Raw genomic sequence first — 13,502 nt, forward strand, 5'->3', positions numbered from 1 at the left:
GCCTAAACATTTTGTGGCCACGATTTTCTAGCAATGCCTTCCATGCTATTCCTCTTCACAGATTTCGTGCTTAGTCAGTGGTCGAAGCGATGCTTCGCATGCGTTATCAACAGGATCAGACGGCCATGAACAATGGATGTTAAGAGTGGCATAGAATCGAGTGGAAGACGTTCGTACAAAATAGTGGCCCGTATCTTGACCATTCTCATGCTGTTGCTACAGACAGACGAAAGTGCAGTTAATGCATGTGCCTAATTCTCATCAGCGACTACCAGATCGACAAGACTTTGCTAGTTCCGGTTTCATGGGGCAACAGCGACATGGCCGATGACCATGCCAGCGTCATCTCAAAACGAAAATATCACTATTTCTGCTTCACTCGGTACTCATATTAGCACACAGTCGTGCGGTCAGAGTCTGAATTATTGCACATGCTCGCTGTAAGGTGTCCCCACCCAATTGCGGTCATCCTAGTACATTACCTCTGTGGGACTAGTGGTGGTGCTGTACGTTCCAGGCAATTGTATATTTTCTAAATGCATGAAGGCAATAAGCCTGCACATGCATAATCATTACAAACTTGCATTTTTAACACAGTATTTTGTTAAAAAGCTTGAATTCGCAATGTAAGAAAGTCACTTGAAGCTAGCAGGATGAAGATTAGTAGGCGAATCCATGTACTACCCATCTTTCTCATGCTGGCTAAATTATGCTTTAGCTGAGCTGTCATGGATACCGTATTTTTGCACATATAAGCTGGACCAAGAATTTTTTCTTTAATTTAACATTCAAGTCTGGGTGCAGGTTGTGTGTTTATTTTGCCTTGAGGTGTGGCTCCATGGCAGCAAGGCCTGCACTTCCGTAAAGCCATATTTTAAAGCAAAATTTTTTGCCATGGAAAGATTAGTAATGTTCTAGAGAATCCCCTGCATCTGCGTGCCATCACCTGCAGAAAGCAGCGTTTCAGGGAGGGCTGCCGCCTGTTCCACGAGTGGGTAATGCACCGCAGCCCTCCCTGAAACGCTGCTTTCTGCAGCTGACGACAGGTGGCGACACAAGTTTATGCTTGCGTCGTCGCAGCTGCAGCTTGCATCCCCATAAGTGCAGGCAAATTTGAATTTTTTTCTTAAAAACCAGGCAAGTAACTGTGCCAAGTGTTATACTAAACGAACTCAATGTCAAAATGTGATCATTCTGAAAATTTTGAGCAAGAACATTGCAGCGGTGAGTGCAAAATCTTTTTTCGAACATGCCCAGTGAAATATTCAGGACCCTGTACAGAATGCCGGAATTGCCACATTTTGTTGACCTTAGTCCACATTGGGTTAACGGCGAATTATGGCCGTTAACATAAACATTTTCTTGGAATAGCCCGTGGTCACTGTATATAGTCCATGCGCAAGGAAAGAATGTAAAAACATTGCTTGCACCTCTTACTATTGCAGGTTGGGCCACAAAAGAAGAACCTCAAAGTGAAGGACTTCAGCGAGTACGAGTTCAAACCGCAGGAGCTGGTCCAAAACATCTGCAAAATCTACACTAATCTAGGCTCGGCGGATTCCCAAACGGCTCAGGCATTTTGCATCGCAGTGTCCAGGGATGGCCGGTCGTACAGGTGGGCAAGACACCCAGCAGCCAGGGGGCTAGTTTTGGTTGAATTTAGGCACCTTGAAGTTTTTTTAGTTATGCTTGGTCTATTTGCACAGCAAAAAAAAAATTTTTTTTTTAAGTGTATGGAGTCATTGCAATGCCAGAATAAACGCTAAATCAGTTAAAACTGATTTTCTGTAAAAGCTCAATTTTTGTTAGTTTTGCAGTAAGTGGTTGATTACTAGAAGAAAAAAACAGATTCCAAGCTTCCATTTTTTAAAATTCTGCGCTGAAACTTCGTCGCCTGTTCATCAGTGTGATGGCATGTATTTTCTAAGTATTCTTTCATATTTGGGCCGTTGTGGTGAAGTGGAAATTCTCGAAACTCTTTCAAGTTCTGCTTTTGTCTTCTTTAGAATACTACAGCGTCGTCCAAACTAGGCCCAAGCAGATGCCGTCAAAACCCAAGAAATCACGGCAAGCTGGTGTGGGAATTTCAATCCAGTAGCACCATCTGTCTTTTGTTTATCAGTTTTTCTTGGCCTATCAAGCCTTCTCTCATGATAAAATAGCTTTGTTAGTACTACTGTATTGTGGAATGGTAATTTATGAATGCAGCTTGACTTATTTTTCTGTTCAGTGTCCCTTTGACCCTCTGGCTAAAGAGAACGATTTTCTTCTGTATTTTAAAATTGCCCTTCTAAAATACCAAAAACACCACTCTTGCCACAAGAAGATGCTTGATAAGCCAGAACAGGTGCAAAGAGGAATGGCGATGCCACCTTGAAATTCCCACTCCAGCTTGCCTTGATGAGGCCGTCTGCTAAGGCCTAGTTAATTGTTTATCATGAAAAAATGCATTACATTGGATTATAAACGAACCAAGAATTCATCGTTGGAAGTTTCGGGAACTTTACTGAGCCAATGCCGCCCAAATGTAGTTTAAAAAAAGAAAAACAATATTTGAGATCCATGACATCACCTGACGTACTGGCATCAAAGTTATGGCATGAAAATTGAAGAAATGGAAATTTGACCTTCATTCTAGCTTTTAATAATCAACCGGTTATTCCAAAATTAATGAAAATAGTTTTCAAAGAATACTTCAGGCTAAACTGATTTAGTGTTTGTCTTTTGTGTCCGTTCAAAACAGATAGCCTCCATTTCATTTTCTTTTTTATTTGATTGGTGCATGACAGTTTTTCTTGTCATTAGTTTTTTTCTTATTTTTCCAAATTTCAGACATCAGTAACTTTCTAGCTCTGCTGTGATACCCACTGTAAAAAGTTATTTTTGCTTGCTTAAAAACAGCCACAAGGCTTCCTTGCACCTGAACATAAAAAGTTGTGCGAGCGCTGACAAAAAAAAATTGTCATGAATGATTGTGCAGAAGTTGCAGTGTTTCTCCGGATTGGCAAATACATGAAGACTGCAGCTACACAGCGAAGTCACCGAACAATTCCAGCTACATGGTGATATGCATCGAAGGCAATCTCCTTCATTCTGCTAGATTGCATTTTAGTGCAAGACAATGTGAAAAAAAGAAAGGACAAAGCTGATGCAGAATATTCTAGGTACATGTTCAACATCATGTGCCACTGTGTCATCAAAGCCAGATGTTGTACCACTTTAAGAAAAACACGGTGAATAGTAGTGCTGCAAAGGTTATTGCTTTTCTAGACTATGAAAAAAAAAAAATTGTTTAGGGAGCTGGTTGTCTGCACTTGGTTCAACATATGGATTGCCTGGAGTGCCATATCTGCCATCTAATATTGAAACAGCACATGGCATGTCCTCAGCATGTGCATACGTAGCAGTTACTTTGCTCATCTTGAAAATTTGATCAAGAGACAAATATGCCAAGTCTGGCTTGTGGGCAGACATTCCCCTGCTGCTTATGCCTTACTTGGATAATCACGTGGCATATCTTTGACTCGTGCCTTTGAACATCACTCAAGTGCCTGCCTGCACGTCAAGCTGCTTTTCTTCGCTTGATCTCTTCCCGATTGCAAAGAAGCAAGCTATAGCCTTACCTAAGACAAGACACAGTAGCCCGGTGGCTATCGCATTGCATTGGTCAGAGGTTCGATCCCAATTGCGGTGGCTAAATTTCAATGGGGGCCGAATGCAATAATGCTTGTGCTTCTCCTCTCTATCCCCCTCTATGGCATGCCTCATAATAAGATTGTGGTTTGGCTTGTAGAACAACATAATCTTTTTTTTTTTTTTTTTTTCGTTATGTCAGCACCTCTGCCTTTCTATCAACGTCTCTTTCTTTTTTTTTTTTCTTGGGGCCGCCTTCAGATCTTGTAGAAATCTATGCATGGTGTTTCCCAATTTTATTCATTATTGCGAATAAGTGTGGCAAATGGGAGCAGTGAAACAAGTTTTTCGTTATTTTTTTCCCCATGCATTTGCCCTCCCCAGTCCTGACTTGTTTCCACAGGCACAGAAGGTTCTCATGAAAATCAGGCAAGGAACCCTCTCTGTGGCTGTGGGAGAGCTGGCCGAGAAGATCAAGGTGTGTGCACACAGGCACTCTGCACGCATTGCTTATCATTTTGCACTCATGCGAACATGCACAGTCAGACCTCGAAAGAATAGACACAAGTATAACGAAGGATTTTTTCAGTGTTTCTTAACATCAGCACGCAACAAGTATGCTTATAATGAATATTGCATTAATGGTGTCATTTTCATGTCTGGTCTGACCTAGTTACAGTAAAAGCTTGTTCGAATTCCGCGGGTATGCTACGAAAATTCAAATTATACAAAATTCGAACTAATGAAAGTCAGAAAAAGAAAATTGCTCGGTTAAGGCATGTATGTAGTCGGACGTAGATGAGCGCACACACGCAATGTCACAGCGAGAACTTCTATAATTCAAAGCACTAGCGCAGCCAACGTAACCAGATGCGGCCAATGCGGACTGATGTGCCTGACGTCAAAATGGCTCTTGCTCCATCTGTGCGTTCGTCGCACCAGCTGCGCCGACCCACAATGCAAGGTGCGGAGAAAAAGGTCACCCGCGCCGCTTTGTCGACGTACGCAAACAGCCGTTCAAAGCGGCGCACGGGTTCGGGATCGTTCTGCACATGCTCCTAAGACAGCGGCAGATGGCACGCACCTCGAAGTCTAGAGGGGACGGCATTTTGGCTGGCACAGCACAAGTGACGTAGCATGATTGGACGCAAGCTATGCACGCCGAAAACATCGGACTATAAACGCACCCTTGCGCCGCCAGCGTTCGCAGCAGGAACAAGAGCTGCACTCGCGAACGAAACATGCCACAACCTACTGCGACGCTGGTCTCTGTTGTACTTTCGTAGCTGCAGTGGCTGCACACTGCGGAGTTCCACTATACGTATCGGTGGCGTCCAAACACACGTCCCAGCGATGCTTTCCTTTGAGTAATAGCCACGGATCTCAAAGGCTGTGCTTTTTGGTACTGCGAGCGCCGATAAACGTTACGGCACTACCTGGTGCCGCTTCACTGAAGAACACCTTGTAGAGAAAGACATAGCCTTCAAGATGCAACATGAAAAAGGAAAAAAAAAGCTCTTTTTTTTTCATCTTGAAAGTCTTAGAGATGAAGAGAACCGTCCTGCAACAACGCCTGACCAGGCGCAACGTGTCTCACCAGTCAGGCCTAAAGAAAGGGCCACAGATAGACTTTGACTTTATTGAAATTTAGACAATATACAGTTGTCCGGGTGAAGAGGACTAAAGGTGACACACGTGGTCACCTGACTAGGCCCTAGACACCCTGAATTCACGCAAGAGCAAAGCTGCACAGTGATGCCAGTGTGCTCCCGCACACTAGCACTCTACCAGCCACGATGGCATGGAGTTCGAATTATCAGTGGCGGTGCGGATTTCAGCGTGAATTAGTGAGGTGCGTTACATATTACTTTCAATGCATTGTTGGAAGGACTGCAGTGGCTACTCGTTATCAGAAATTTCAAATTAACGATTTGTGAATTAACAAGCTTTTAATGTATAACCGGGTTCTATTCTACAAAGATTTTGGGCATGTCTTTTAAGGATTCATAAGAGGCTCCTTCTTCTCCACTTCAAAAACTCACAAAACCAAAAAGCAGCATGTGTTTGTTTGCTTTACTTTCTCGAGCAGGGGATAATATCACAGGACAACACAACATATCAAAGGTGCTTGCACCTTTCATCCTGCACAGTGATGCACGTCGGAGGTCTCCGTTCATAAACACAAATATGGTTGCTTGCATATTTGTCAGAATGCTATAGCAATAGAAAATCAAGCGTACGGCAATTAATTCCTTCCGTGTGTTGGACGAGCTCGGTTGGTCCACCCGTTTCTCGTAAAAATGACCATTGACAAGTTCTGCTCTTCAAATACTTAGTCGTGCTTTTGTTAGACGGCAGCAAGCAATCCATTTGTTCACATGCAAGAGCTTTTGCTATTATGTCTGAAATGTGATAAATTCGTGCTCATAATTTTTGCTGAAGCATCATTTAACGAAATGGCTGTGCCATGCGCGTGCAAACTTGCAGAAGGCAGCCTCCCAACAGAAGCAGGAAGATGAAGCAACTGGAGATGCTCCCGAGGAGTTCCTGGACCCCATCATGAGCACAATCATGACCGACCCAGTGGTGCTGCCAAGCTCGGGCATTACGATCGACCGTTCCACCATAGCAAGGCACCTTCTCAGGTGAATAGTAGCATCCCTCTCATTTTGACATCGCGGAACCGCGCACGCTGCCCCGGCCGACTGACTGTGCACCAATGTGAATGCAAAATAGGGCTTCGCTACACAATTCTCCTGTGTGGACGTAACTTCCATACATCGCATATGTAAATATTTTATATTGTCAAAGCAGTGCACAAAAGTGGGCAGAAATGGATGCCACTGTATTCGTTTCCTTCATCTCCTTTGTTTTGATATGGACACACATCACTTGCATGACAAGACAATGCAACAATGAATCCAGACATTGTAACAATGGGGATTGGTTTGGAATACATCCAAGAAAGAAAAAAAACTCATTTTTCAGTGCCCCTAAGTCGTAACCACATGCACACAATATTCAAGCAGCACGACAGGCGGACTGTTGTGTCGCAGCATGAAGCAACCAGACGGACTCGACACTGCAAAAAAAAAAGTAACGACAAATTTACATTGTAGTCTGAATAAATACATTCGTTGCAAATTGCAAATGTACCATGAGGCTAATGTTTTAACGACGCTGTCTTAAAGGGCCCCTCACCAGGCCCCGCAAGCGAAATTCCTTCCCTACGTTCTCCCATACCGGACCTTGACGATCACGTGACGCATATGTCACAAGCCTCGCTTTTCTTTTTTTTCGCTGCGCACGTTTGCTGACAGCATCGCGCATGAGCTGTTGCGATTGTCTCATATCGCGCAGCGCACTATTTTGTGCACTGTGCACAAGGACACATGACAGCAGTATAATTCAGGGATACACGAATACTACTGAGGCAGACACAAGCGGATTGCAGAGCATGATCACACGCTGGAACACGGTAGAAAATGGCATAGTTTTGGTACCTGCGCACGTGACTGCACTACCGTGGGAACAGGCAGACTAAGCGGAAGTACATCTCTCTTGCTTCAGTGCGAAGCAAAACAAAAAATACGCAGACATTCCGTTTGTGTGTTTTATTATTTATCTTAACTTCAATTCCAGCAACAGATCACACAAATAACAGATGTTGCCTTGAATAATTCTCGAAGTCGCGTGTCTCGATGATTGACATCACACTGCAAACACGAGTACGTAGGCGCAGGGAAACGTGTACGTCGCCGTCCGGCTTGGAGCGCGGTCGCCGCGAGGGAAAGAAAAAACGGTGTTCGCATTGAATTTTCAGACCTTTCCGCAGTGTGCAGCGATGCAATACTTTGCAGACATGATCGTTATCGCGCAATGTGTGCTCTGCACTTGTCAGCTCAAATGGCCAGGCCTGGTGAGGGGCACTTTAAAAGCTAGCTTTAATATGCTCTCGCAGCTCTCAGTGGCACTCAAGGCCCAACAGTGTCAAAACAAACAACTGATTTCAATAATGGCGACACCAATTCCTTGACCTCAGCTTGAGATGAGATGAAGCGCTAGCCGATTTTACTATCACAGTGAATTGCAGGTGAACTGGTTGCTGCAATGTTGGCAACAATAATGTCAATACTGCCAACAATAATGCCAACAAAACAAGTGACAGTGACGGATCGCCCTCCGCGACTGCAAAACCTGTCGCTCGTTGCTGTCGCTCAAAAATTGCGTACATGTGGTTTGGACTGTGTGCTGCATGACTATATCCCCTCCACTTTTGTTTTTCTTTCAGTGATCAGACTGATCCGTTCAACCGATCCCCTCTGACAATGGAGATGGTGACACCTAATGAAAGCCTCAAGAAGAAAATCCTGGAATGGAGAGCAAAAAGAATCCAGTGATGCTAGCTCATTTTATGTTCTGTTAAGTTTTTGAAAGCGTCTATCATCCCTTGGTTTTGTTATCCATGTCCTGTACATATTTAGCAGAGAGAATAAATCTGTTATTTCTCAAGGTGGTTTTGCAACAATGCCTCTGAAATAAGTGATCTTGTTATGTCATTTTATGCTCATGGACCTCTGCTAGTCCGAAGGCTTGAATGCTTTGTGGCAGTGCCTGGCGTGAAACAACGAATTTGGCTAGGCAGTACACTCGATCCCAGCCGTAATAGTAACAGTAGTATTATGGCTGTCCTTAGGCTTTGCGGCCTGTTCATTTGACACGCTTGTCCTCCATCACTGCCAAAGACATAGAGAGAGAGAGAGAGAGACAACTTTATCCGTCAAAGTGGGGAGTTGATTCATGGGCTTTTCAGGAGGGCCAGATGGCCGCCAGGCGATGCGTGACGGCGACCTCTTCGGCTCGCTCCACGGCTCGGAGTTGCACGTCCGGGCTGGAGCTAAGCAGTACTTCCTGCCATGATGAAGGTGAGAGAGAAGCCAGGAGATAGGGGGGAGGGGTGTCCTCCTCACAGTCCCAGAGGATCATCTGGGACTTTGTCCGAAGACATAGGGACACTCGGTGAACCGAGTTTTGTAGCTAGGATACCACACCGAGCCTTGGTCTAACCTTTCATTGGCCTTGTCATGCTATATATGCCAGTCCTCAATTCATCACCTAAGTGGACAAACCATAGCGTTCAGTGAGTGCTGGGGGAGAAGATCACTTGAGAATTCAAAGTGCCAATGACTTCCTATCTACCATGAAATAGTTCAGGTGTACATATTGTTTTTGACAGTTACAATGTCCTCAGCAGATATCCCACTCCTCCATCCTAAACAAGCACCATTGTGTTGGGACTAAGCAGTGCAACTGTTCAAGCAGCTTGCTGAAAATACTTTGTTCAAGTGAAGCGGAGCAGGAAGTGGTGTCTCAGAAGCTGTCACCACAGTTGCACCGACAGTCTTAGTTCTTGGCTATAAAACACTGAGTGGGAGCAGTAGAAATTGCAAGTATAGCAAACCAATAAATGCTCCTTGCCAAAAGGTAACAAGCCATTAAATTTTCAGCCAGGAAACTTTATGTAACTGCTAATGCCTTTTTCCTTCGCTTGTGAAGTGTATAAGGTGCAGCAGAAGTGTTTCCTAACCTAAAATTTGTTGGTGACCATACCACAGCACAACCAAAAGTAACATATATTTCAGATCTGCACTTTTAAAAGCAATCGCTTGGTTTCTGTGCTGTCAAAGCAAGCAGATATAAAGTATTATTGATCATGCAAACCATGTGGAGATGTAGGGCACTGTTGGCTAGCATTTTCACGGCAGGTCCTAGGCAGTGCAGAAGAATTACCATAGAGATGATGCTAATGCAGCCAAGCTGAAACCCCACATAAACACAGCCAACTTACAAGCCACACAAGACTACATCATGATAATGCACATAACAGTGCAAATTTTTTTTTCACACTGGGAGCAAACTATTTCAAAATAAATATATTTCATCATCAACATTAAACAAGCAAGTGCACTGTCTCTGTCAACTCATTTTTGACTTCTCCTCAACCTTTCTTCGCTTCAGTTGCTCAACGAGAAACTTGAACCTGAGCATGCACTCCTCCTTTGACTTGCCGGGGACAGCCTCGGCTATTCTTTCCCAACGGTCTTCCGTTCCTTTTGGGTACATCTGCAGCGCGGCCTCCATGCACTTCTGCTGTTCCTGGCTCCAGTCAGCTACCCTTTGCGCAACCGGTAGCGCCACCCTGGGCTGCTTCTCTGCACGCGTAGGCGGCGGTAGACTAAGCTCGCAGTCCGTCCGAGTCGTGTTTTCGTCCAAACAGTGGTAGTCTTCTCCTGTCACACCTTGAGAGTGTGGCAATGCGTTGGCAGCAGGTGAGTTTCGAAGCTGCTTCATTACCGACATGACTTCATCCTGGCTGCGATTCAACAGGTCTGCAATCTTCAGCCACCGGTCTACGGTTCCCGTCGGGTACTTTTTCATAGCCCTGATGAGAGCCACGGTGTCTTCCTCGCCCCAGGGCGTCTTCCGTACGGCACCCCGGTCACTGCCGCCGTCCTTGGGAAGTGGCGCGAAGCTGTCAAGCACGGGAATCGCAGAGCCAGCCGCGTCAGGCATCTCTCCGGCCTCAGGGATGACTCGCGCTCGCCTCCGAGGCTTGCGCTCACGCTCGGATGTCTCGTCGCACGACTCGTCGTCGCTCGTTTTCTCTTCCTCGAGCGCGGCTCGGCTGCGGTGCTCTTGGATCTTTCCAAGACACTCGCATATAAGTCTCGGCGAATTCCACACGGCCCAGCCGAGAAACACCACGAAACGTACAATCAGAAGGTCGTGGTAGCGCGGCTTGCCAAGACTATCGAGGTATGACGCGCGGATCTCGTCCTCGACAGGCGTCAGCTTCTTCGACTTGCGTTCTTTTCGCTTGAACTTGGCTAGCACAGTCTCCTCCAGCTCGTACTTGCGCTCCCAGTAGGCCGCCCACGCCAAAACGTGCTGGCCCAGAGTGAGAAGCACAACGAGGAAGAATGACAGCTCAGCGACACCCATCTTGCGCACTCGCCTGTAGTAGTACACGGGCTGCCTCCAGTCGGGAAGGCCATGTTCGAGTACCCCATCGTATTTTTTCCTCTTCTCTTCATCCTTTAGTATCTCTACGACGGCGACGATCTTACGGAACTTCTCTTCCGAGCCTGGCTCCTTGTTTTTGTCAGGATGGTACTGAAGAGACAGTTTCCTGTACGCTTTTTTGATTGCCGCCGTGTCGACATCTGGGGATAGCCCGAGGAAAGTGTAGAAGTTTTCGTTGACCTCTTCCACAACGTCAAACAGCTCAAGGTCCTCCTGGGTCCATGCAGATGCACCACCGTACAGCAGAAAAGCAGTAATCACAGAGTAATACAGTATTTTTGAACCGAGAGAGCCTACCGCGACGAGACACGACCGCGTCAACATGACATCTTGTCCATGATGATGATGATAATAAAATGGGCGGTTGACAGATAGAAATGTTAATTACAATAATGCACGTTTTTGTACTTAAATTAATTGTTTATATGTGTATTTGTTTAATATTGACAACAACTGACATTATACTTGTCATTGCTCAAAGCGACTATTTTATTAAATATCCGGCCAATCCAGGTCACACTTCAATCCGTATGCATGTCGGGTCTGTCCGACCTCTACGATCACATCCATCCGGGAACGACTCGTAGCACAGACCGATCAGCGACAACTGTGTAGCTGAACATGGCTGCAAGCATGCTGCGCCTGACTATGTGCCGAGGTAAGAAACGTCTAAACTACATTTCTTAAGTTCCGCAGGGAAGCACGCATCTACGTTGTCTTCAGTGGTGCTCCAGAAAGCAATCATTTCACTTTGCGACTGCTCACCGGCATCCCCGGATACATTCTCCCTATATTCCAGGAACATCTTTCGGTACTTTTCAAGCACGAGCCTTCTTTTCAACTGTGTCCAAGAAGCAGCTGCCCGTGGTTTCGTCAGTGTCTCATAAACTTGCTCCATATAATCCTCAGGTTACAGCGGTACGGCTGGCTTCCGCAGACGGTAAGCACTACTGACAATTGTTGTGGCTTCTTCGTGTGCATTAATTGCCTCATTCTACCACGCAGCGAACTACGTGAATATCTGGAAGGCGGAGCGTATTCTCGCCGCGTCTATGCTCGCTATCGTTCCTGGGGCTTTCATGTTCCCTAATCCAGTGATGGATTGCCTCCTTGCAATATCCGCCACCGTGCACATGCACTGGTATGTACCAATTCGGTATATCACATGCACCGTAGACTGACAGTTTGTTCTGGCGCTTAATTGCGGCGCCAGACGCCGAAGCCTTCACCGGCAACAAGTTTCTCAAAGAGATAGCGACGAGCTTACAACGGCTTGCCGGTGTGTTCAACTTTTTTTCTGTTCATCAGAAATCTTATGGAGTGCTACACATCTGTACAGATCTGTTTCCGCCTACTCTGGTACATGTAATAGTATACTGCAGCCTTTAAATTAAATCTTTTTTACGTACCTCTAGATATTCCAGCTACTTGCAAGGATTTATCGAGGCCATCTTCTTTGCAGCATCTAAGCATGCGGCGTTATGCTTTGCAGGGGCGTTGAAACAATCGTGGTGGACTATATTCGACCTGCCCTGTTTGGCAACTTCATCCCCAAAGTTGCAGTTGGAGCTGTTTATGCTCTCACCATCGCTGCGCTCACGGGCCTTTTTTACTTCAACTTCACAGACGTGGGTATTGTCAAAGCCATTCAGATGCTCTGGACCGTGTGATCAACTAGGCAGGAACAGCAGTCAAGCCTTCTTCGACAAATAAAGGCAGTTGGGATGTTAAGCAACGTTTTGGCTTGTGTGTTGATGGTTACACCAATGTTACACCTGCCAGCTACTTTGGTAGGAATTTTGTTACATATGGCTGCCAGCTGTACAGCTTCACCACAGAAGTAAACTTGAACCCTTTCAGAAGAAGCAAGTGTGATATTCATATTCATGAGACTTTCAGAAGTAGCAAGTGTGACTATTCATGTTATTTCCTCACTACAGTCTACTGTAAAGTTATCTATAGGTGGTGTGCAAATCACATCAAGATGCTTTCAGCTCCTTCGTGCAATTCAGGCTTAGGGCTCATAAAGTAAAAACAATTTTGGGGAAAAAATGTTGGGGTGACCGTGAGCTCCGGCCTGGTATGGGGATGGTGGTACAATGTGGCCAGAAGTGATACAAAGGCCATTCCAATATACCAGCCACTTTCCAACTTGGCACTGCTAGTGGAAGTGTTTTTCATAGCTTCAAAGATAGCACAATGCTGTTGTCTGCAGAGTGCACGAGGCAGTGCAATCTCAGAGGGCTTGGTTTTGGCACACTGTAGTCGTCGTCCACTTGCCATCTTTCTCACGAACACACAAAAGCAGAGTTTGTTCTGCTACATTAAATTATTTACATAAGAGTTGTGGCTGGGTGCAAGCGGACCCAAAACGGAGAGTAGAATTTGAGGAAAGGCAACATGTCATTGGGTCATTGGTTGACATCATGCATGCACTGTGGACACCGCCTATCCTAAAGTGCGAGCATGTGGCCTTTGATACATTCTGTACCAAGTCAAAGCATACATTTAAAAGCATGTTAAAAGAAACAGGTTAAGCCTCTATGTAACGGCATTAAAATGTTTTTTTTTTTTTTTCTATAAATATTCCCTTACCATTTGCTTTTATTAAATGCAAAATAACACTCTTGCAGAGCCCAGCTTCCAAAAATGTATTTCAGAGTCAAGCTAGAAATGGCGCCTCCCAGCTTGCGAGAAAGTTTTCTCTAAAAGAAAATTACAGTTGTCTGCCAGCTGGTGCAACCTACTAACTAGTTTTTTTTCCCGATTGGCATCCAGATGGAAGT

At 45.3% G+C, this 13,502-nt stretch overlaps 3 protein-coding genes across 3 annotated transcripts in view; 2 read left to right on the top strand and 1 right to left on the bottom strand.

The window, feature by feature from the left end:
• Positions 1-8,145, top strand: part of Ube4A (Ubiquitination factor E4A) — a 35,595-nt gene extending 27,450 nt beyond the window's left edge. The window contains exons 17-20 of the mRNA XM_050179002.3: positions 1,446-1,615; positions 4,018-4,111; positions 6,121-6,278; positions 7,925-8,145. Of these exons, the coding sequence (XP_050034959.1) occupies positions 1,446-1,615; positions 4,018-4,111; positions 6,121-6,278; positions 7,925-8,033 (531 nt within the window). The 3' untranslated portion in view covers positions 8,034-8,145. The remainder of the gene's footprint in view (positions 1-1,445; positions 1,616-4,017; positions 4,112-6,120; positions 6,279-7,924) is intronic.
• Positions 8,146-9,551: 1,406 nt separating this feature from the next.
• On the bottom strand, positions 9,552-11,061 carry LOC126531453 (uncharacterized protein F54F2.9). The gene has a single exon (XM_050178979.3). It carries the CDS (start codon positions 11,038-11,040, stop codon positions 9,610-9,612), a length of 1,431 nt encoding a protein of 476 aa, XP_050034936.2. The 5' UTR covers positions 11,041-11,061; the 3' UTR covers positions 9,552-9,609.
• A 174-nt stretch (positions 11,062-11,235) lies between these two features.
• Positions 11,236-12,447, top strand: SdhD (succinate dehydrogenase, subunit D). The gene is made up of 4 exons (XM_050178997.2): positions 11,236-11,374; positions 11,516-11,656; positions 11,722-11,857; positions 12,209-12,447. The coding sequence occupies exons 1-4, from the start codon at positions 11,338-11,340 to the stop codon at positions 12,384-12,386; spliced, it is 492 nt and encodes a 163-aa protein (XP_050034954.1). The 5' UTR covers positions 11,236-11,337; the 3' UTR covers positions 12,387-12,447.
• Positions 12,448-13,502: the final 1,055 nt, after the last annotated feature.

Source organism: Dermacentor andersoni, chromosome 5 (assembly GCF_023375885.2).
Source record: "Dermacentor andersoni chromosome 5, qqDerAnde1_hic_scaffold, whole genome shotgun sequence".
In the NCBI taxonomy this organism is placed as follows: Eukaryota; Metazoa; Arthropoda; class Arachnida; order Ixodida; family Ixodidae; genus Dermacentor; species Dermacentor andersoni.